The sequence below is a fragment of the Lagopus leucura genome, unplaced genomic scaffold (assembly GCF_019238085.1).
Source record: "Lagopus leucura isolate 7727_CA_CO unplaced genomic scaffold, USGS_WTPT01 Super-Scaffold_100002, whole genome shotgun sequence".
Taxonomy (NCBI): domain Eukaryota; kingdom Metazoa; phylum Chordata; class Aves; order Galliformes; family Phasianidae; genus Lagopus; species Lagopus leucura.
Genome location: NW_024962263.1, coordinates 62,861,298 through 62,885,459, shown reverse-complemented (window position 1 = coordinate 62,885,459; position 24,162 = coordinate 62,861,298). Strand labels below are relative to the sequence as shown.

General features: G+C 37.4%; 1 protein-coding gene across 2 annotated transcripts in view; it reads right to left on the bottom strand.

Moving 5' to 3' along the window:
• Positions 1 to 11,789: 11,789 nt before the first annotated feature.
• The window catches only part of ZC2HC1A (zinc finger C2HC-type containing 1A), a 34,705-nt gene continuing 22,332 nt past the window's right edge, over positions 11,790 to 24,162 (bottom strand). Inside the window, exons 8-10 of one of the 2 annotated variants that reach the window (XM_042869900.1) lie at positions 22,011 to 22,133; positions 18,021 to 18,128; positions 11,790 to 17,450 (exon numbers count right to left, since the gene is read on the bottom strand). In XM_042869900.1, the coding sequence (XP_042725834.1) occupies positions 17,264 to 17,450; positions 18,021 to 18,128; positions 22,011 to 22,133 (418 nt within the window). In that variant the 3' untranslated portion in view covers positions 11,790 to 17,263. The remainder of the gene's footprint in view (positions 17,451 to 18,020; positions 18,129 to 22,010; positions 22,134 to 24,162) is intronic. The other variant, XM_042869901.1, reaches the window with a different exon arrangement.

Below are 24,162 nucleotides of genomic sequence, written 5' to 3'. Positions count from 1 at the left end.
GTATATTTTTCTGAAGCAATTTCATGAATACATGTGTTTATATCTTCTAGTCAAGAGAAGAAAGCATTCTACAGCCTGCAATTTGCTCTATTAATTTTAGGCTTCTTGACTTTATTTTTTTTGTTGTCCACTGAAGATGAATAACAGAGGCACAGAATTTGAGTAATTGATTTTCAGACTGGTTTCTATGTTCTGTTCCAGCCACTGAACCCATTCAGCCATTTTACAGTTGAAACCCTGCTATTAAACCTTTAGATTTGTTTGGATATTTCTGAATACTGAAACATTTCTTATGGAGAATGATTGAAATCTTTCACTCTCCAACTAAGATTTTTACTTAATTAACCAGCTAACAGATGCTATTATCATTTTAATAGTCCTAGGTGTCACTCATATCACTCTCATCATAATCATCTAGAATTACAAGGCACCTTCTTTAACACTAGCCAACAAACCAATGTTTCCATACAAATGATTTAAAACACATGTAACAATAAAAGTTAACTTGTATTTTACTGCTAATATATCTTATTTAACCAACGAAGAATCAAGTTTTCTAGATAGCAGCAGATAAAACCTTAAATTTCTCAGTTACAAACAGCAGCCTCTTCTCTATCATGGCTTTATCAGAGATATTTATTACAGCTTTGTAAACAAAGTACTGTAACAGTTTACTGATCCGTGTTCTATACCCACCTTGTGACTTTTCATCGAGAATTATTAACAGATTCATCTATCAAGAACATTTGCATAGGAGAAAGCACTTTCTACTGTTGGATTTTGTTTTTTATCAGAGAGTGGTGAGGCACCGGCACAGCTGCCCAGAGAAGCCCCATCCCTGGAGGCATTAAAGGCCAGATTGGATGGGGTCCTGCACAGCCTGAGCTGGTGGGAGGCATCCCTGCCCACAGCACAGGGTTGGAGCTAGATGATCTTACAAGACCCTCCCAACCCCAGCATTTTCATAATTCTATGGTTAGCAGAGGCATTTCTGTGAAAATCTGTCAGACCAAAGGAAAACTCATCATTCTGTTGCAGTCTTAAATTGAGCTCTGTTTGCATGAAATGCAGGTAATATATGATGCTTTTCCAAAGGTTAAATAAGGATTGTATTTCTATTTGTATCGGCTGTTGTATTTTTTCACACTTACCATCCACCACCATGTTTATCATTCAGAGCATTACATCAGTGGTTCCCAGCCTTTATCTACCAAAGCACATGGAGAGAGAAAGGCACTGCTTTTCTATGTTCTTCATAGAAAAATCTCATTATCCTCAGTATGGCACCAGAAAATGAGGGAAAAAAAATATAACCATATTGGAACAAATAAGTAGCTCCTTTAGTTTGTCATTTTATTTCTAACAAAGATGGATGTTTCCTGGATAACAAAAATGAAACCACTTGAGCAGTCATAGAGCAGCTGGCCTGTAGGAGTACAACAGGAAGAACGACGTCTGGGAGCCAGACCTCGCTGCCTTCCAGTGGGGGAGAGTCCTGGATGCATCCCAGCTCTGCAGGAATGCAGGGTTCAGGGGAGCCAGACGGTAGCATGGGCTGTGGGCAATGGTACATTGTCCACACCAGTTCTTCCTGGCTCATTTTGAAAGGTGATTTTTTTTTTTTTTTTTTTTTTTTTTTTTTTTTTCCCCCAAATAACAGTATTGCCATCCATAGAGATTTTTTTTAGGAGATTTGTGAGAACTGAAACTGTTTTCTATTTAAATAAAAATAAAAATATCTTCAAGAGTTAATAACTGTGAAAGGTGGTGGAAACGTATTGAACTCAAGTTCTTCTTAGAATGGGCATGCACAAGCAACTGCAGTGAAGCTGTTTCATTCTCCAGTCTATATTTTCCCTTATTCAAGAGAGATTTATTTATCCTTTCTGTAAAATCAGTGTATAGCCTTCTCACTGCAGCTTAGTAGCAAATCCTAAGGATATTGCCCTTTGGGTAACAGCAGCTGTCCACTAGAAACTGCATAGCCAAAATCAGTAACTTTCAGTCCCTCAACCTGACATTTGGAAGTAGTCATGGAGATGACTGGTGGGATCCATGCTAGACCTGGATGGGCATCTGAAATACAGATGTTATACAAAAATCTGCAGAAAAACACTGAGAATGAGGCTGACCAATATGTTCCTATGCACATTTCAGTGAAGAGAGCTAATAAAAAATTGACATAAACTGTCTTCTTTTTTAAAGCTTTTCTGGTTACATTAAGTTATCTGGATACAGGCTGAAGAAGAAACGGAAGTATTTTTGTTGAGCTAGACTCAATTGTCATATGGATGACAACTATGGAAACAAAAGAGGGGAAAAAACGTTGATGGAAGATACACAAAGGGAGCAAGTGGTCTGGCTTTGGATACGTTGAGATACATTTTCTCTTAATCCACATGCTAAGTGAATACATGATGGCTGGGGCTTATATTTATTGAGATAAACATGGACAAATGTGTTTGGTGTCTGTATTATTTCAAAAGTTAAAAGACCAGATATTCAATAGAATGTGAGCATGTATTTAAGGATATATATATGAGGATTCAAGAGAAATAGACTTATGTCCAGTTCTGGTTGCTGCATTACAAGAGAGAGATGGAGATCCTGGAGAGAGTCCAGTGAGGAGAGATGGACAAAGGACCAGAGCCCTCTCCTGTGAGGGCCTGTTCAGACTGGAGGGGGCTCAAGGGGATCTCATCAATGTCTACAAATACCTGAAGGGAGGGTGCAAGAGGATGAGCCAGGCTGTTTCCAGGGGTGCCTAGGAGCAACAGGCACAAACTGGAACACGGAAGGTTCCTCTGAAGGTAGATGTGCAATATGCAATAAAGGTAGCAATTCTTTACTGAGCATCCTCCTTGGAGATTTCAGAAGCCGCCTGGACTGGTTCTGAGCACCCTGTTCTGGGTGCCCCTGCTGGAGCAGGGGTCAGGTCAGAGGGCTCTGGAGGTCCCTTCTGACCTCAGCCATGCTGTGATTCTGTGCAATTCTGTGAACGCCCTTGCAAATGGTAGTTGGATTGAGGTTCTCTTTGTTTGTTCTCGAAGGAAAAGCTCAGAACTCTACACTGACACTGCTACACCCGAGCAGATCCTATGGAACAAATTAGTGTTGAGTGTAACCAGCTGTTAATGGGAAACTTGGCTCACTTGATTAAAAGTACTCTCACGATTCAATAAATATTATATTTTACAGGTAAATATGTCCACAGAGTATCGTGACAGATGCTGCAAGAATAAAAGGCATGAGCATAACAAAGTGTTCTTCTGCAATGATACTCAGGTAAAATTTAACTTCTCAGAATTTGCTTTGAAGAATATAAACTGCAGTAAATTCTACGTATAATCCACTACCTGAATAACATATTTTGATAGTGAGTAGTCTAGTCTTCTAATAGTCAAATCGTGGTGTTCAGGGATGTTCCTTCTTGGAATATGGAATAATAGAATCTGTCCAGCAGATAGATATTCTTTTCAATTAAAATATTAAGCAGTACCGTATCCAAAATTTTTTTCCTACTGCATGAGTTGCTTTAAATTTTAATACAAACCAGTACAGAAAACTGGTTATAATTTGTAAACAAAAAGTAAGCAAAAAAAATCCCAGTTCCTTGTTTTCATTTTTCTACAGAAATCGTATTACTGTGTTATAATCGTATCCTGCAGCATAGGAAGTTCCGCACAAATGTGCACAAGAACTTCTTTACAGTGAGGTGACGGAGCACTGGAACAGGCTGCCCAGGGAGGTGGTGGAGTCTCCTTCTCTGGAGATGTTCAAGACCTGCCTGGATGCCGACCTGTGCGACCTGGTGTAGGGAACCTGCTTTGGCAGGGGGGTTGGACTCGATGATCTCTGGAGGTCCCTTCCAACCCCTACAGTTCTGTGATTCTGTGATTAGCTAAGCTTTTCACTTCAGATCACAAAGCTCTAAAGTAATAGTTTGGGCAGATCTTAAATGCAGAAAGTAAAATCATTAGCTGTAGCTGCAGATTTTATCTTGACTTGATAAAAGGACTGACTCCAGAAACCAGGACATTTTTTTCTTGCTCTCTTTACAGGAAATAGGATCACTACAGAGTATGGCATGTAATATGCTCAAATTCTTTAATAAGCAAAAAATCAACAAAGAATTTAGGAGGAAAGCAGCATTAGTCTCATGTGGAACATTACAGGTTCTACACTGCAAATGTGGAAGACATAAAAAAGAAAAGGTAAGTGGCAGTGGTGGTCTTCAGCTTATTGGAAATACATGGCTTACTCTTCAGAGCTCTTCAACACAAACTATCGTATCTACCTCTCAAAGGTACATCTATCACACACATTTTACATGTGTGATGAATTTTGCTCTGTATAGCACATCTTATAACAAACATTAAGCCCAGTGCAAAGACTAGTTAAGTCAGGGACCTGGAAATCCGTAATCAAGATAGGTACCCTGGTTCAATAGTAAAAGGATTCAATTAATTCTCCAGTAAGTATAAAGGTCACGCTTATGCAAGGAACACCTTTGTGTATGTAAAAACATATTTGTAGTTAGCATTGAGGTTTTACCCTAAAATTAATGTTTAGGTTATTTCAATAAGTAATTTGTAGGAGTTTCTCTCTTTTCCATAATCCCTTTGATTACTGATTTTTATTTTTATCACAACATCTCAAACTTAACCAGAGTAATTAGCTCACAGTTATCTATGGAGCACAACAGCACAGGTCAACATTAAAAAGCTTCTATAATAGGCACCAAACTGTGTAATTCTTTATGGTTGTCTTACATAGCTAGATTGAAGGCTGCGTTTAACTCACTCTTTAACTCCCTTAAAAGGGAGAAACATAAAACCTTTACAACCCAAGATTAGTTCTACAAAGTAACATTTGTATCTGTATTTGGCTTAGACTTTGGCTCTGGTGAATCCCAGTTTAGTCGCAGAAGTTGGAGCATCACCTTGTCTCAGGGATGCCCAATTTTATTTAAGGACAAATTGCATTAAAGTCATTTTGTAAAACTCTGTGGTAGTCTATAAATGTCTATGGTGTCTTGTCAAAGATTATGCAGTGAAGATAAAGCCAGTATCTGTTCAGTGGTTTCCAGTGACAGAACAGGAAGCACACAGGCTGGAACACAGGAGGCACCCTACAGACATAAGGAGGCACTTCTGTGCTGTGCAGGAGATGGAGCACTGGCACAGGTTGCCCAGGGGCTCTGGTGTCTCTTCCTTGTAAAGTTTCAGAAGCTGCCTGGACCTGGTCTTGGGCCTTCTACTCTGAGTGTCCCTACTGGAGCAGGGAATGGGCCAGATGGACCCAGAGGTCCCTGCCAACCTATCTGTCCTGTGGTTCTGTTAAGTCACAGCCATCGAGTGTGGACAGGAGCAATCTCAGTATCTTTGTGAGAGACCCTAGACATTAGGCCATAGCATCAGCCCTGTGGAACAGGACTGTTTGGTTCTGTCTTCTCAGTGTAGCTTTGGATGTTTGGCTCAAAGTTTAATTGGCTTTGTTCTTCCAGTCCTTCAAACAATTGAGGGTAATTTTCAAACCAGACAGAGGGTGTAGATGCTCTCAGTTACACATGCTGGTTTCCGCTGTACTTGCAGAGCATTAATGCTCCCAGACCAGCGGAAAGGAGCAATAGGGCTGTGCCAACAGGAGAACTGAGGCAGGCTGTGTCCACAACGTCACCTTTTTTGAGGTGCCCAAAACAGTGGCTAAATTACTGTGTAGAGATATCCTGCAATACTTAGTGAGATGTAATGAAATTTGTTTCAAAAAATGCGTATATAAAAAGAATAAGAAATTTTTAATTAACAGTGTGTTATTTTTCAGGTTTGCATGCAGGTAAATGCACCTAATAATGAAGATACAGAAACAGCTGAACAACTGAAAAAGAAATGCAACCAAGAATTTTGTGAACTGAAAGAAAATATATCTAGCCTTCGATCCTGCTGGAATAAATTTGAAAAAATAATTTCAAGGTGATTACAAGTGAATCCTATTCTTTCAAAGTGACATTACTTGGTACCTTGGCATTTTGTATGCATTCTTCAAGTTACTCTGCTTATACGAACACCTTACGCCGGATTTGGATGGAAAGCTACTGTACTTTGTTACTAGGGATGGAATAAACAGAAATGGCTTAACCAAGCTACTGATGCCCATGAAAGGGAAATAAGAACCGGTGTTTGAAACAAAGAACTCCAGAGAAGGCTGTGTCCCACCTTCAGGTTCTGAAAAGTAGTCTGCATTTTTTTTGATCTTTTGAGTGACTTCATACAACAGAGATCTACTTAAATGTCTACTGCAATTTATAAAAAAAATAGAAGCTGCAGGCCCCAAACCAGCTGACTTCCATCAGAATGAACGATTTATCAAACAAGCAGCAGCTCTTGAGTCTGTTCTGCTGATGTCATAATGTTTTTAGTGTGAGCATCCAATCCAAACGATTTAAGTTTGAAAAATAGGAAAAGTTAACTTTTTCAAAAGCCTTTGAAGGGTGCTGATTTTTGAGAGATGTAGCATGCTTCTGCTAGGTGAGGCAGAGACAAGACAGTGAGGCATATGGTAGATGAGGAAACGGGCTGCCCAACTGTAGGTCTACTCAGCTGACTGCAAACAGCAATAACCTTGTGTTTGGTTATCCTAGAGATAGTTGACAGAGGACCTAGAATTTCTTACCTTTGGATCGTGATTTCTTATATTCAATTATTTTATATTATGTGTTTAACATGTTAGATGAACGTGACTTAAAACGTGTGAATATTTTCAGAGAATAATATATTGGCATTTAACTAATGAAGTGTTCATATTTAATTTTGGATAAATAGAGGTATTTTTATAGTTGTTTTTAACTCTTTTGCATTTTCTTACTTTGATATAATTCGTGGTAATAAAATATTTACCTTCTTTGGAATTGGGCTGCTAGTTTTTTAGCTGTTAGTCTTCTTTTTCACTTTTTTCCCCCACAATTAATCACTGAAGGAATAGTTACTTTTATAACTTCTAACTGCTTGGGAATTCCCATTATAAGATGTCATTTTTTTAAATTGCTTATAACTTGGCAAATTTAAGCAGACTTCCAGACCAGGTATTCACCATGGACTAAATATTCTGGGACATCTTCAAATAAGTTTGCTGTTTCCTGAAAGAGAGCGAATGTTTTCTGTGGAACTACACTCTATGCTGGGTAAAGAGCTGGCTGGATGACCACGCCCAGAAGGTGGTGGTAAATGGAGTTAAATCCAGCTGGCAACTGGTCATGAGTGGTGTTCCCAGGGATTGGTACTGGGGCCTGTCCAATATCTACCTGGTGTAGGGAACCTGCTTTGGCAGGGAGGTTGGACTCGATGATCTCTGGAGGTCCCTTCCAACCCCTACAATTCTGTGATTCTGTGATCTTTTTGGATGACCTGGATGATGGGTTTAAGCACACCTTTGCTAAGTTTGAAGATGAAAACAAGTTATGAGGAAGAATCTATCTACTTGGGGGTAGGAAGGCCCTACAGAGGTTGGATAGCTGGACTAAGGCCAACGGGATGAAGTTCAACAAGAACAAGCCCCAGGCAATGCTATAGGTTTGGGGCAGAGTGGTTGGAAAACTATGTGGAAGAAATGGATCTGGAGGTGTAGGTCATCACTCAGCTGAATGTGAACCACCAGTGTGCCCAGGTAGCCAAGAAGGCCAACAGCATCCTAACTTGTATCAGAAATAGTGCTGCCAGCTGGAGCAAGGAAATGATCTGTACTCTGTACTCCACCCTGGTGAGGCAGCATCTTGAGTAGTGTGTTCAGTTTTGGGCCTCTCTCTACAAGAAGGACATTAAGACCCTAGAGCACGTTCAGAGAAGGGTAATGAAGCTGGTGTGGGGTCTGAAGCATGAGTCTTAAGACCAGAAGCTGAAGGAACTGGGATCATTTATTCTGGAGAAAAGGAAGCTCAGGTGAGACCTCTGCCTGAAAAGACATTGTAGGAGGGTGGCAGTTTGTCTCTTCTAGGTAACTAGCGATAGGACAAGAGGGAATGGCTTCAGGTTGTGCCAGGAGAGACTCAGGTTGGATGTTAGGAATTTTTTTTTTGCTGAAAGCATAGTTAGATGCTGTAAAAGGCTGCCTAGGGAGGTGGTGGAGTCATTATCCCTCAGATGTGCAAGTAAAATTCAGATGTTGTACCAAGGAACATAGTTTAGTGGGGAAATTTTGGTGGTAGGTATACAGTTGGACAGGATGATCTTAGATGTATTTTTCAACCTTGATGATTTGAAGATTCTATGAAATCTTTGGTATCCCCCAAATGATGGGATATCTTTCAAACAACTGTAGGGATCTCTTCTGATTGGACTAAGGTCTGTTCTACTGAATCCATGGAACTGAGTGTGCTCTACTTCTAACAGTAATGGAAGAAGTTAAGGGCAAATTAAACACACTGTGGTGCTTCTCCTTCCTCAACCCCACATCTATTTATAGTTAGGGAACTTCTTGAGTTAGAAGCACCTTTGTAAAAACTGTGACTGAGGCTTTCAACTATTCTTCTCAGCTCTTGATCTAAGGGAGTCAAAGTGGGGGAGAGAAGTGCACCCATTAAACAAGAGCAAAACAAACAAACAAACAAATAAAGAAAAACAAATCAAATGAAAAAACAATTCAAAATCCATAACCCTTCCATTAAACAGAAAAGAGACTTTCTGGTGTTGTACTGCAAGTGAGAGTACCAAAACTACAATTAAACTTCTACTGAAAAAGTCCCACTTGGCACTGACTAAATTTCCCTGAAGAATAGCAGCTATTTTTTTGAAACTTAGGAACAGTTGGAAGCCAAGACTTATTTTCTAGTAACCATTATCACTTCGCAAGGTAAAGTCAGTGTGAAATACAAGAATACACAGATGAAATATTACTATTGAAATCATAACATTCAGTTATTTTAAATAATTTAAGCAGCATTCCAGAAGTCAGAGTTTGAGGCCAATCAAGCAGTTTTTGGCCTATTTTGGCCTTTCCTTTTGGGGAAAGATCATACTAAGGTCCAGAAAATAATTTTAGATTGTGTGGTTATGAAATTGTGGTTTTCCTGGTTGCTTCTCTTAATAAATATGCTGCTTGCATAATTCTTACTGCCACTTTGCTTACATGCACAGTCATACTGCCAAACAGCGATTTCTGCTTCTTGATTTCTTTCTTCTCAGAACCTTCTCCAGCCTTCTCTGAAATTATAAATGTGCTTAAACCAAACTGCTTTGCAGGAAATGGGCTAAGGGACCATGGTTGCAAGGAATCATGTGAATTGAACAGAAAGAGATTAACTCCTTTAAGTAAGATATTAAGTAATTTAAGTAATTTCTAACAGTAAAGAGCCAGTTATGCATTCTTCTGAGAGGAAAGAATTTCTGGTGTTTAGAAAATCAAATAAAGAAAAGTCCCTGGGTTTATATTTCACTTTACACCATTTAACTGCCAAAGTTGCTCAGCTAAATCTCACTCCTGATTTTTTCTTTAGTTTCCTTCCTCTTAGGAGTTACTACGCGATCTTAGTACTGACAAGATTTTGCAGCTTTTTAGCAAAAGTTTCATCCAGAATGAAGGAAAAATATGTCTGCTTTCCTCTGGAGATTGTGGTGAAATAAATGAAAGCCATCAGGAGGAACTTTCCCCTGAAAAGAAGAAAGAAAAAGAAGAACTGGTCTCCACTGAGCCCTTTTAAAAAAAAAAAATCATGAGCCCAATCCTTTTTATAATTTCTGGTCACATAATAGAACTTCTCTGGAAGAATATAACTTCTGTTTCATTTTGTCAGCAAAACATGCTTTGACTTTATACAAAGCAGAAAGAATCCAGATCAAGTTTAGTTACAGGTTATATTTTATAGATTAAAAGAAATAATACTGCAGGTATCACAGTGACACACTCTACATCTGTATATTAACTAAGTATCCCAAATGGCTGGGAAAGGCATACAGAATTAAGTTAACAGAATCACAGAATTGTAGGGGTTGGAAGTGACCTCTAGAGACAATCGAGTCCAACCCCCGCCAAAGGAGGCCCCCTACAGCAGGCTGCACAGGTAGGTGTCCAGGCAGGTCTTGAATGTCTCCAAAAAAGGACAGTCCACAGCCTCTCTCTGGGCAGCCTGTGCCATTGCTCTGTCACTTACTGTGAAGAAGTTCTTGAGCACAATTTTGTGGAACTTCCTATGCTTCAGTTTGTGGCCATTTCCCCTTGTCCGGTTGCCACACACCACCGAAGAGAGTCTGGCCTCATCCCTATGCCTCCCATACTTCAAATATTTATAGACATTGATCAGATTCCCTCTCAGTCTTCTTTTCTCAAGGCTGAACAGACCCAGGTCACTGTGTCTTTCCTTGTAAGAAAGCTGAACCAGGCCCTTTATTATCTTTGCAGCCCTCCACTGGACTCTCTTCAGGAGATCCTTGTCTTTCTAGTACCAGGGAGATCAGAACTGGAGACAATACTCCATATGAGGCCTCACCAAGGCAGAGTAGAGAGGGAGGATCACCTCTGTTGACCTGCTGGCCACACTCTTTAATGCATCCCAGGATGCCATTGGCTTTCTTGACCACCAGGACACACTGCTGGCTCATGGCCAACCTGTTGTCCACCAGGACCCCATGGTCCCTCTCTGCAGAGCTCCTCTCCAGCAGGTCATCCCCCAGCTTTTACTGGTACATGCAGTTATTCCTTTCTAGGTGCAAAACACTACAACTGCTTTTGTTAAATCTCATCTGATTTCTCCCTGCCCAAGTCTCCAGCCTGTCCAGTGACTTGCTGACTGGCAGCATAGCCTTCTGCTGGGGCAGCCATTCCTCCCAGCTTCATATCATCAGGAAACTTGCTGAGGGTGTACACTATCCCCTCCTCAGAGTTATTGATGAAGATGTTGAACAATATCAGACCCAGCACCAACCCCTGAGGAACACCACTAAATACAAGCCTCCAACTGGACTCTAAGCCAGATCACAACATTCTGAGCTTAGTCAGTCAGCCAGTTCTCACCATCCACTCACCTATTCCACACTTCCTCAGCTTTGTTATAAGGATGTTGTGGGAGACAGTATCAAACGCCTTGCTGAAATCAAGGAGACTATATCCACTGATCTCCCCCCATCCAGTGATGAGATCATAGAAGGCTACCAGGTTGGTCAAGCATGACTGCCTCCCGAGTGAACCCTCACTGACTATTCCTGCTAACCTCCTTCTCTTCCAATTGCTTGGAGATGGCATCCAGAACAAGCTGTTCCATCACCTTTCTAGGGATGGAGGCGAGGCTGACTGGCCTGTAGTTTCCTGGATCCTCCTTCTCGCCCTTTCTGAGCACCGGAATGACAGTGGCTATCTTCCAGTCTTCAGGCAAAGAGGAGTTTGATGAGGCCTTCTACAAGCAGCTGGAAGTAGCCTTGTGATGCCAGATGTTGGTTCTTATGGGGGATTTTAATTATCCAGATATTTGTTGGGTAAGCAACATGGCCAGGTACGCATACTGCAGATGATTCCTGCAACGTGTTAAATTCATATGAGCAAATACTACTAATTTAAGTATTTGGTATAGATTATTCTTCAAGGCAACAGATATATACAAATCTTATCCCGCAAGTCAATTGAAAAAAAAAAAATCTATCCTTCTAGGAAAAGACAGTGGGTGTGTCCTCCCAATAGGTATGGTTTCCCAGAGATGAAATACATTACAATATTTTAAATCTGAAATGATATTACCTATCCTTATGGTATTTTATTTAAGGTGATTTCACATACAATTACAAAAAATAAACATGCATTTCAAGAAGTTTTATTGGCATATTCACTTTATTGTTAACAAGTGGCAAATTAGCATCAGGGGGTGATTTACATTTATTGATGAAAACAGAATTGAAGGTCTAAAATAATAATAATATATCAAATAAAACACAAACCTAAGCATTCTGCAAAAACAAACAAAAAAACCCCACAAAACACTGGATGGTCACAAACACATATTAAGTATACTGAAGGGCAAGGCAAACATAATAAATGCAGTGCTGACAAAATTAAATACATGAATGAACACTTAAAAACATGGAACATCAATAAATAAACTTATGGAGATACATATTAAGTATCATATGAAGGACGAAGACCAAGAGAGTTAAAGCAGTCATATAAAGTAGGTTTTCTAACAGCCATGGAATACTTAGCATTTTACCAGAACAGATCCAAATCAATTTGCATTTCTGCCAGAAATTCAAATACAAGAACAATGAAAAACAACATTTAGACCTTATGCTCACTGTTCAACAATATTAAAACGAGTATTTGATTTGCTGTCTCACAAGTTGCTGCTTGTATTGGAAGAAAATGATTTATAAAACAAAAAACAACAATAATTATTTAAAAGAAAATATAAGTGGGCTGTTTTCTGCCAACACGAAATGGGACTAAGCAGAATAGGGTATTCTGGAACAACACACATTAAAAAAATAAAAAGATAATGAACAAAACAAAATCCACTAATATGCAAGACTAATCCTTTATATCATGAATGCTTGAAAGACAGCATCAACCAAGTAAATGCTGAATACAGCCAAGAATCTCTTACTGAACATTTTTTTCAGTGACACAACAAAGTAACTCAAAGTTTTACTCTGCAACACAACCATCACAAGTTGGAATGAGCTGTGCTTTTTCAAAGTCAATGAAAATATTTTCACCAGTCACCAAAAACAACTTCAAAGACGATATTTCCACTGTCTCATACAACCCAAACAATTACTGATAGCTTTGTCAAACTGAAAGAAATGCAGTTGCAACAAATGCTCTTACAAAACACACATTTTTTAGTCAAGCTTTCAGAAAACTTATAAAAAGTTTGTTCATTGCACAGATACAAAAGCTACGTGTTGAAAACCAGTACTTCTTGAGAACTTAGTAAGACACTGACAATGCCATTTCATTTTAGACTCTAATTACATAGCCTCCATCAGTGCGCACTGCTAAATGCTGTGTTTGTTAGCATTTCAATTACTGCAATCATACCTTCCCCCTCATAGACTTGATAAGCATGCATCACGGAACCATTCTCCTTATACACCACGTTTCAGACACTAACTCTTAACTGCAACTGTGAATTAGGACCTAGTCTCACTCAAATGACAGAAGTTCCACAATGGGTGAAGTTCACCTCAGGTCTTAAAGGACATTTTGGAGTTACCACCCTGTGCACCTTGCTACCTGCTGCATGGAAGAGCTCAGACACAGCCAGGCACACTGCAGGGAAAGGATTGGTGCCAGGAGCACCATGGAGAGCTCCCTGGTCATGCAATCCTTCAGGCTGAGCTTTTCAAATCCACCTGAGGGAGGCTGGTGGCTGTTCAAACCTCTTTGGCAAGTAAGGAAATTTCTGCCTAGATGTCCATAGTTACTATTTGAAAGGGTGCTAAAGCTTGCTCTGCCTCCTACTGCACAGTTTCCTGTAGAGGTGTACACTGAGGATATAACTATTTATAACTATCTAACCATACATTTAAGTTGCTGTGAGTAGATACAACCTAGACAATTTCTTTCAGAACTGGAATCAGTTAAATATAAACTTGTGATATCATATAAAGGTTAGGCCTTATGCTGTCCTGCTTTCACCTCTGAAGCCAGTATATTTCAAAATTCCATTGCACTTGCATCAGTACAGTTTCAGTTCTTACAGCTCCTTTCTGTTGCACAGACATCCTTTATAAATCAAATAAAATACTCACAAAACCAAAATGTGAATGTAAACATGCTTAGTTGTGCATGCTGTGCACCTCAGCAACAACATTCTTGTTTCTCTACATGGGATTTTACCATTAGCCTTTCTTTATTTCCTTCTTTTCTCATTAGTTGAATTTTATTCATGTCTTAGCAAGCACTTCAGGAACATACAGTGGCAGATGCTAAAAGAAAGTCTGTTATAGGCTCAGAAATAGACACAGGTAACATTAAAATCACATCAATAAATTCCTGAATACAGCAAGTGTATCAATTATCTGTATGGGGCTTCACAATCCCCCAGTAGTGTTCAGCATTGTTGTGTATCAACTCTGCTTCAGTGAAACAACTTTTTACACTTGCAAGACTAGAGTTCTTACGCAATATATATGTGCATTCACAAATACATAACTGAAAAGACAGATGAAGTAATCATATCATCCCAAATTTACACATTTAGTCTAAGGAATTTATGCTTCTAAGTTAAGTATCTGTCAACAAGTCATCCAGAGGATAACACTAGCTAAGTTATTCTTAGCAGTGCAGTGCATCTGGGTGCACAGATCATCTACATGTGTTATGTTTACAATTATAAAACTTTCGATTCTCGATGCATTCAGGAACTCTGCCCTTTTAGAATATGTACCGATGTTTTCTCCTCCCAGGAAGAACCAAGACACAAAAGCAGGGGAAGGAGTAGGGCAAAGGGGGTGTGAACCCAGGTCTTGTTAAACTGAATTCAGATCCTTCTTGGCAGATGCAATACACCTGAAGATCAGAGTCTTAACTTATCTCCCTTACAGTTTGTTTTTTTTCTTTAAATACTATAATAGATTCATTTCCATATTCAGTTCTGTAGAGCTAATCTATTTGCAAGCATTTAGATGGAGTTACAGTGATCTGTTCTGATCATGCATGTAATACTGTCTACTGTCAGCAACACCAAAGACTTCAGAAACATGTCACTCAGTGAAAAAAAACAAACAGCTCATAAAGTAGATACATACTAGGTTTCCGATAGTCTCACTGTAACATAATAAGCAGCACAGTCATTTACATTTTCATTGTTACTATTGATAGTCATTTATACTTCAGTAGACATTCTTTTAAGGCCAAATTAAAAGTTCAGGAAATCTCTAAAACTTTCCTTTTGGTTCAGGTTAATTCCATTTCTAATTTTTGCTATACATCACAGAATCGTAAATAAACCGTGTCTCTCTCACTTTACTGTACGCAGCTCTGGAAGCAGAGTTACACAACTCAAAAAGCAGAAATTATCATTATTTTATATGAATTGATTTTAAAATTAGGAAATGTACCACTTGCAATTCAAAGGAGAAAACATCAATATATTTCTCAACAGTGTCACTGGTCCTTGAAAACCTAGAATATATTTATTTCCTTACAAAATGTTCTCCTTGTAGAATGTATTTTCATTAAGTGGTAAAATGCATACTTCTGGCAGAAACAAGAAACGGGAATTCATCAAGTCAGATAAAGGAATTGATTATTTTATAGATTCACTAACCAATCAAACCTATTTTGGATTTGCACCTTTTCTGATGGATGCTCCTAACCTCCATCAAATGTAGACCTGCAAGGCCCAAGTCCTGGAGAAATTCTGTAAAGCAGACTTATCTGTGCAGGATTCCAATTTTTTCTAAGTACAGATAGGGACATGCCAAAATATCCTCTGACCTAAACTAACTAGAATACAATTCGGCTAAAACTTGTCAGGTCTCTCATTAATGGTTATCCAACCTATCATGCTCTGTAGCCAGCTTATATCAACTATTTACAAGACTACACTAGGTAAAAGAATAATTTCTAGAAATAACTTTTTATACAAAGTGTAAGACAATTTCATATCATTGAAGTAATTCTAAAATACCAATAGTTTCTGGCCTGGAAGATGACTACATCAAGCCTCTTAAATCTCTTATCCTCCAAGAATAGAACCTGATTTGGAGATTAATTTCTTCATTCATGTTTACTCACAATTGGCACCACTGATGTTAATTACATGTTTTGAAAATGCGTCCAACGATTAAGTTACACTATAGTGCAACACTGCAGTATATTTTACACAAGCTAAAAAAGAAACTATATAAATTGCTTCTGATAATGTTTGTGAGCTGAAAGTAACCATTTTTGACAAAAAAAAAAAAGTGTACTGTGGTAAAGGCACAATTAAGTCCTTCCAGATTGTTCTTCCAATAAGACAGTAGCAGTACTTCAAAATAAAACTTTACAAAACAAATCACTACGTTCAGACACAAGTGATACAGCTTGTGAATGGTTTTAGTAGATTGCATTGTTTAAAAAAATAAACAAAAACCAAAACAACCACCAAAAAAGGAACAGCTTACAGGTCCTGACACTTCATACCAATGAACTCACATGAAGACTGTCACAAACTTTATGAGGTTACTGTTCAGAGCCCATGAATACCAGGAACTGGGAAGGGGAGGAAAAAAAAACAGAAGAAAATCCACCACAAAAAACACATGTGGAGCTGTAAACATACAAACTCTGAACCTGCTATTTACACAAGATTAAGTATAAAAAACTTAATTTAAGTAACTACTTAATTTCTACTTTTCTAATAGTATACATTTTTATGGAACTCTTTTTGTATTGGATACAATAAGAAGGTTGTTTTTTAAAAATAAGTTCAACAGTTCTAGGTACAGTTACAATAGAGTCCCCTTCAGGAGACAAGGAAAGAGAAAAATAGGACCTTTGCAAGCCTTAAGGACAAAAGTAAAGAGCTTTTACATATGCTAGCCATGGTGGAGAGCACAGGGAGAGGAAGAAAAGTATTTATGAATAAAAGTAATTAAAATATCACATTTGTCCTTATAAATACATAAAATATTAACAAGTTCTTATTCAAAAACAAAATGGGCAGAGCAACAACCACAACTTTTGATTTTCTTAGATGCGAATGGAATTTTCAGACTTTTTCCTATTTGAATCATTAAAAAAAATCCTGCAAGTAACTGGAAAGTTCAGTTAGGGTATTACAGTGAAGAGGTTGATGCACTCCAGTTTTTGCACTTATAACAAGGAATTTATAGGGAGTTGCTCGTGTTGTTTTCACTTACAACACAGATAGCATCTAATTACTATCACTTAAGAAAGAAATGCCTCCACAGAGAAACTTTTGATGCAGAAATTCTTCATGGCTAGTTCCCTATGGGTGAGTGACTTAAATTCTATAGAATTATATAAGAAAAGTAACACTGAACCACTTCCACCACTTAAATTACTTAACACATTTTTACCCTAATTTAAAATATTTCCAACTGAGATTAAAGAGTATTTCCTTGAATGGCACAGTTTTAGGTACCTGTTACTTTTATATACAGTATACATATTTATATATAAATTACTATGTAACCAGCAGATTGCACTCAGAAAATTATAATGCTTCAACATGTTTGCAGCATGAAGCCTAACTTGGAGTGTTTTCGCTTTCCATGCAGCAGCACGTAGCAGATGCTTTCAGGATCTCCCTTTCTCTTTGATTTTAAGAATGCATTTACACAACCATTCTTCGAATTCCACACTCACAGCAGAACTTTGCCCATTCCACTGGATACCTTGTTCCACATTCATGGCAAAATTTAGGTAACTGTACAGATGAATTTCCTTCATTGCTTTTTGAACTTCCTCCGTTGACTGACGATAGGTAGCCAGCAGTGTCATTCCCAGTTTTACCATCAGACCTGAAAAAGCAGATATAAAGAACTCCAACTAACTCACTTCAATATATTTTGATCCAAAATTATTTAAATCCTTGCAGTGAATTACTGCCGTTATTTTCATGCTTACCTTCCTTGTAAATTTATTGAAATTCCCCTACTTATCTCCAGATACAAGGCAACAAAAAGTGCCAAAATTTTTAGAAGCTGGATCAAGTAAGTTCTTGAGTCTTTGTGTTAAACAGACCATTTGGAAACTTACAAAAATTAGCTTATCAAAATAAGAAAGTCTAAAAGGAAGTCTAAAAGAATATTTTTTTCCCCTTTAATAGGCACACACCAGACAAGTTCTGTACGTACTGTGCATGTAACTTTCATTTAACTTCTGTTGAGCCACATGTGATTCAAAAGAGCATTCACCCAAATGTACAACTATTCCTAAGAGATTTTTGACATTTCTAACACTATCTCCTGCACATCTTAGACACCAGATGACAATGCTGATGTATTAGAGTAAGGAAAATATATTCTGCAATGAGTACTCTTCTTAAGTGAAGATTCTATTGCTGATAAAATAACAAAACTAAAAGCTACCTTGAGTAACTGTCTGAATTACTAGTTTTTCTTTTGTTTGATAGAGCACCCGTGCTCATAGTCCTTGCCACACTAGGAGGGGTTGACATCCGTGTTTTTGTCGCACCTCTAAAACAGAAAAAAATATTGATCAATTATATACACACAAGAATATTTATGCTACATACAAAAATTACAAACATACAAAAATACAAAAATTCAATAATCCACCCATCTGTCGCTTTACTGCATTAATAGCTTATTTCCTATGAACACCAGATAGAAAATCTTTGCTTGCTTTGGACTGCACATAAATTTAATCTTGCACTGCAAGCTCAATGATGGCACAAGTCCTGTCCTGTTCACATATTTTGTTTGTTATCATAACAAAATACAAGCAGAACCCACACTACTGATTGTTTAGTATATTCTAAGGTCTTCTTTGACAGATTGTAAGTCACTTTATAGTATTGGCAGGGATTTCAGAGAAATAGAAAGCAGCAGACTGCAGGTCACAATGAACTGGTGGGTCTTGTCAGCACCAGTATATAATTTCTAAACTCCAGTGCACATCCTAAACACACTGAACATCTCTGTGCTTGCTTTAGTGAGTGATAAAAACTTCAGAATTCTTTGGAAAATCTCCGCAGCACAAAGGAAAAGAAAGATAAGAGTGGGCATCCTTTTTTCCATCTGTAATCAAGAACAGAATTTTTCTTCATTGCTCAAGAGACTTACTATTCATCAGGATTTCTTCCTTGCAAGGCTTCAGTGACTATGACATCTTGTGCATGACCAACCAAGTTTTTTGGTTCTCATTCTTGCACACTGATGAATACATTAAAGTTGGGACGGGCTCACGGGTAAGAAGAAATATTAAAACAGGATCTCACATAAAATTTAGTCACTAAGAGACCGGTCAGTAAGAAAAACCTCAACAATGATTTTTTCCAGATGAGCCTATCTGCTCTTTTAGAATCACAGACAACATACTCTTGGTTTGTTTTTTCAAGTGTAAATGAAGAAAAAACTTCAAATGCTTCACTGACACAAGTAAGTATCAGTGTACCAACTCCTGAATTTCAGGCAACTTTTTCTTCCATATCAGTAATATAGGCTAAGAAGGGCTTTTCAGTTCCTTCTGTTTAAAACCAGTGACTTAAAATAATTCAATGGAAAAGTGATCAAATGATTAAGCACGAAAATGGAATCCAGGAACAAAATTTAAGATTGAATCAAGTAAAGGTACATTTGAATAGAATATTCAGATTTAACAGGAATGGCTTCTGCATTCAACAGGCATATCGGAATTATCAGAGATTCTGGCTCACTGGGAAGAATACCAGCTTCTTCTCCTTTAGTTTTCCTATCTGCTCTCTTACTCAGCAAAGAGATTCTAAACATGATTCCATTAAAAAAAAAAACAACGTGGATTGAAAAGCACTACATAATTTTATATCAGAACTAACACCTAAGTTATATCAGTTTTTCAGGAGATACAGACCTTCAGGATAAAAAAGTTTTAACCAATTCAAATTATGCTGTCACAAGTATGCACAACTGTACAGATCATAAAAACTAGCATGTGTTATCTTCTCTATCTCTTTTTACATTGGAGACAGACCTTTCCTTAAATGCAAGTAAAATTCAGTAAAGCTCAGTAATGCAGGAACACGTACTGGACTTTCACTTGCTCTGAAAGCTAGAAGAGCATGTTAAGAATAATTCAGATGAAGAAATAGAAACAGTGGATCATGGTTCAGTGACGACAGGAAAGAATGAATAGAACTGAGTCCCAGTTCCTGTTTAGGCAATGCCAGATAATTTAAACCAAATTCTTCTGATCTATTAATAAGTCAGTTTGTTTTTTTTTCCCACATTTTCAGCATCTTAAAACCATCATTTAAATGATGTCCAGTATGACACACAAGTTATTGATGAAACCAGGAAAAAAAAACACCAAAAAAACAAAGTACTGAAAAACATGGCCAAAAATATTCTTAGACTGATATACTAGCCCTATAAGCAATTACATTGATTTCTATCTTTTTACAAGTAAATCAATAGCAGAAGTAGCAGGCTGCCACTGTCTGTAGCTTCATGCATCCCAGATCAGGACGCTAAAATTAGCATCAGATTTAACATACATATGATAACCAGTTTTGAAACTGAATCTGCAGGATGTAATCTGATCTATGGAGACAGATGTCTTCCAACATGGCCAAAGATTCTTCATCATCTCCACTTCAGTCATACAGCTTGGTCTCTTCCAACTTGTCTAACCTCTGCTATTACTGCCATTTGTCTAGTATAATTACAGACATATGCCTCCCTATATGTAATTATAAACAACATACATATAATACCTGTTCTAAGCTGTATAACATGAAGTACTGATGGAGCCTGACAGCAGATGAGATTGTCAGTGTCATCTTTAATTCTTAACATTTAGATGTGCCTTTACAAATGTTTATTATTATGCCTCTATTTCAAAAGAATTAGGACTGAAGGTGACCTCTGCTCCTAAGCAGTTCATGTTGTACATCTAGTCGAATTACCACTGCTTGCAAAATCAAAACCTGAAACAAATTTGCATGAGAAGCTTGCCTTTTTTTGTCTAGGCATTTGCAATTTGGTCATATTTTACTTTATATGACTGAAACACCAAGTTTACTTCCTAAACAGGGAGTATTCAGATGTTCTTGACAGGTATCACTGTCACCCACCACAGCTCATGCTTCAGGGCAAAATCATAAATAATTTTCAGCTGGAACACCGAAATCCAGGAGTCTTTGCCCTAAACTGTGATTACCCACATCACTATGTGGAATTTAACACTGGCTAATAGTTATTCACATTCTCCAGTGCCATATGAATGCAATGTATTCAATAACCTCCTGCAAGGAAGACAGGTTTAATCCACAATTCCAGTGAACATTTGAGTAAGTACAACTCAAACAGTAAGGTTATGAAGACCACAGTAAGTGCCTAAATTCTTTAGAGAATTTTTTTTAAAGAAGTCCCTTCTCTACAGACAAAGGCTACTGTAAGCATGCTTAGGAACTACTGAGATACTGAAAATAAGTCTTAGTGAATGCATATAAAATTTATATTGACCTAATTTTCAAAAGTTCACAGGATTCATGCCTCCAATTAGGTGTGCAAAGGAAGACACGTACAGACACACACACTCTGTACCTCTCTTGGAGGCATCCCCTCCCTTTTCTCCTTTTGCTTCTTAATAGGAACCAAAGTTGAAATATTTTTAGGATAAGGCCAGAATATTTCAGCTTTGGTTACAACACTAAAACAGCATTGCAAGATTTAAATACGTTTCTGCTATGTATATCAGTATATTCCAAATATGGGCTACATAATTCATTACTAATTACTCTTTTGCAATACGCTTTGAGGTATTTAGGAAGAAACAGTCAACTGTAATTTGAAAGATGTCAAATTCAATTATATTATGTTAACATTTTAATAATTTCCTTTTTAAAAGATAGAACACCATTTCTTCCAAAGCAGCCTTGATTTTAATCTTTCATAATCAAGCTTACCTTACCTACACTCTTGGACAATCACAGCTATCTTATAGAAGAAGAAGGAAATATTTGATTTCAAGAGCAAAATAAAATTCCTTTGCCATAAAGTATTAGCATGTAAAGCAATCATTTATAAAGCTATCAGCCGTTCTACAGGTTTAAATGCTTGCTTAAGTTTTGCATCATATCGCTTCAGTTTTATCTCAGCTTTACAGAGCACATTACTCTGAGTGCAGAATCAGTGACAAAAGAAATCAAACCTGAAGAACGTTTTCATCCCCTTTCCATTCCTACCATGAGGCAATTTGCCTGATGTGAAATAAATACACTAATTATATTCCCACAACATTTATAGCGAAAACGTACTAGGAAGCAGATATCTATCAAGGCCACACTTCTAATATTCCAATGCTTTTGAGGAACAGTTCTGTATAACTGATAAATCAAGCTCATTTGTGATACTTACTTCTTTATAGGCAACAATTCATTTGGTCTTTTGATGGTACTGTCTGTTTTTCTATCAGTGTCATAAAACCTTTGCACATCTCTTCCAGTTCGCAGTGGTGGGCCTAACTTGTCCATCTTACTACTAAAATATATAAAGGGGTACTCATAAGGAGATTGTCAAATTGCTGTTTAAGTTATTGCAAAAAAGTACTTACAATTACATCTATATTCCCAAAGAATTCTTATTTACCAAAAAGACATTTATCCAGCAAACGAGAGGGAAGTTCTTACTTTAAAAAGGGGATAATTTTGTAGGCTTATAATTGGATTAAGTTTCCAATGCATATGTTTATTAAAAAAAGGATAAAATTATTGCTAGTTATATTCATAGTTCACACAATACACTCACATTTAGGCTTTTTTTGTCTTAAGAATCTTTTTCATAACATTAAATTCATCCCCATCTAGAAAACGAGGTTCCTATTTACAACCCATGCCAACTGTATTAAGATGTTAGAAAGTAAAAGATGCAAGTACGAGCCTCTTTGACTTCAGGATTAGCAGGAAAGAAAAACTGTTTTCCCCCACGCAATTTTTTTTCTTAAATTAAAGCGTTGAAGGTTATCTGAGAAGAAATAAGGAAAAAAACCCAGAAGAAAGCCTGAAAGAAGAATAAGTTTGTTTTAATCATTAAAACACCCACTCACAGCATGTACGTAGCACTATGTACAGGCGGTACTTTTGTAATAATTTTTTTCCCCAACTATTAGGGATAACAATTCTGAACCAAAAAGATTATTAAAAAAAAAATCCACAAAACACTACCTCTCTCCCTTCAACATCATCAAAAGAGACACTAATTCTTGAGAAATCATAATTTGTATCAGAAAAATTATGTCTTCCTGTAAAATCCTGCTTTTTTATCATCTTAAAACAGTAAAACTTGCAAAATTCAATTATATCTCCATTCCCATGTCTGTAATGTAACAAAACATTTCTTCTTATTGCCAGCAAAAATAATAGCTCTAACTGAAAAACTAAGACAATCTCAGAGTATTCTTATTGATCCTTCTGAAATTAAAGAGCTATACACAAACAAGCCAACCAAAATTGATTAAAATGTGTAGGCTGCTGAAGCTAAGCTCTTCTGAAGCTCCCTACCCTCCTGGGAAGTCATAAGGAAAACAAATGAATGTAAGTAACAATGAAAAAAAATACACTCTCCAACTGAGAGAAATAATGCAATAAAATTAAAATAAATTTTTCGACTCTTGTCATCTAACATCAAAGAACTGCAATACTAGAAAAATCACTAAACATCTGTCAAGGAAGCTCACTGTCTTCATGTAGCTTTTAATACCTCACAAAAAAAAAAAAATTGCAACAGTAGAAAAAGAGCTTGTGAACTTCCAGCATTTGTATCACACAACTTCTCATGCTTCTTCTGTATTAGCATGTTAAAAAGTACAGGACCTATACATTTTACAAAGACAATTTGGATTTTGAGACTCTTTGCTTGAGAACCTTTCAATCCACGTTACATCTGTAAAGTATCAAAGGAAATCACCTCATAGGGAGCAAAAATTGAACAATGCTAAGTGATAGTCATTCATTATGAAATCAGAAGGGAGCACTGAGATATTAGTCTGACAATTTAACTCTCAATGCAGGCTATCAGATGAGTTTCCCTTGAGTTCTTCTTCCCACTTCTCCTCCCAACAGATGTTCTAGCTCAAGCTAATCAACTCAGGAAACATTCAATCAATTCCTGCTTGGCCAAAGACATATTTCCCAAAAATGAGAAGCAAGACTGAGGTTTTTGACACTGCATGACACATACTGCAACCTGTTGTGATTTCCTTAGCTCTCTTTTGAACTTTCAAAACATGATAGGTGAACTCTGGGCACCTGCAATATAAAATACTGAGGAGTATCCTAACAGCAGTCATGACTGCCAAACTGAAGCATTGCAATATCCTTCAACAGACAAAAAACAAAAACAAAAAAAAAAAACAACCCAAAACATGCTGAGCCCTTTCAGGTACTAATGAATACAAGTGCAATCAAAAGAATCTTTGACCACCAAGATGACTTATTAGCCTTGATTTCACTGAACTGTGCTGTCTTAGAGTCTTGTTTAAGGAGATTGCTTTTAAAGGTTACAGGTACAG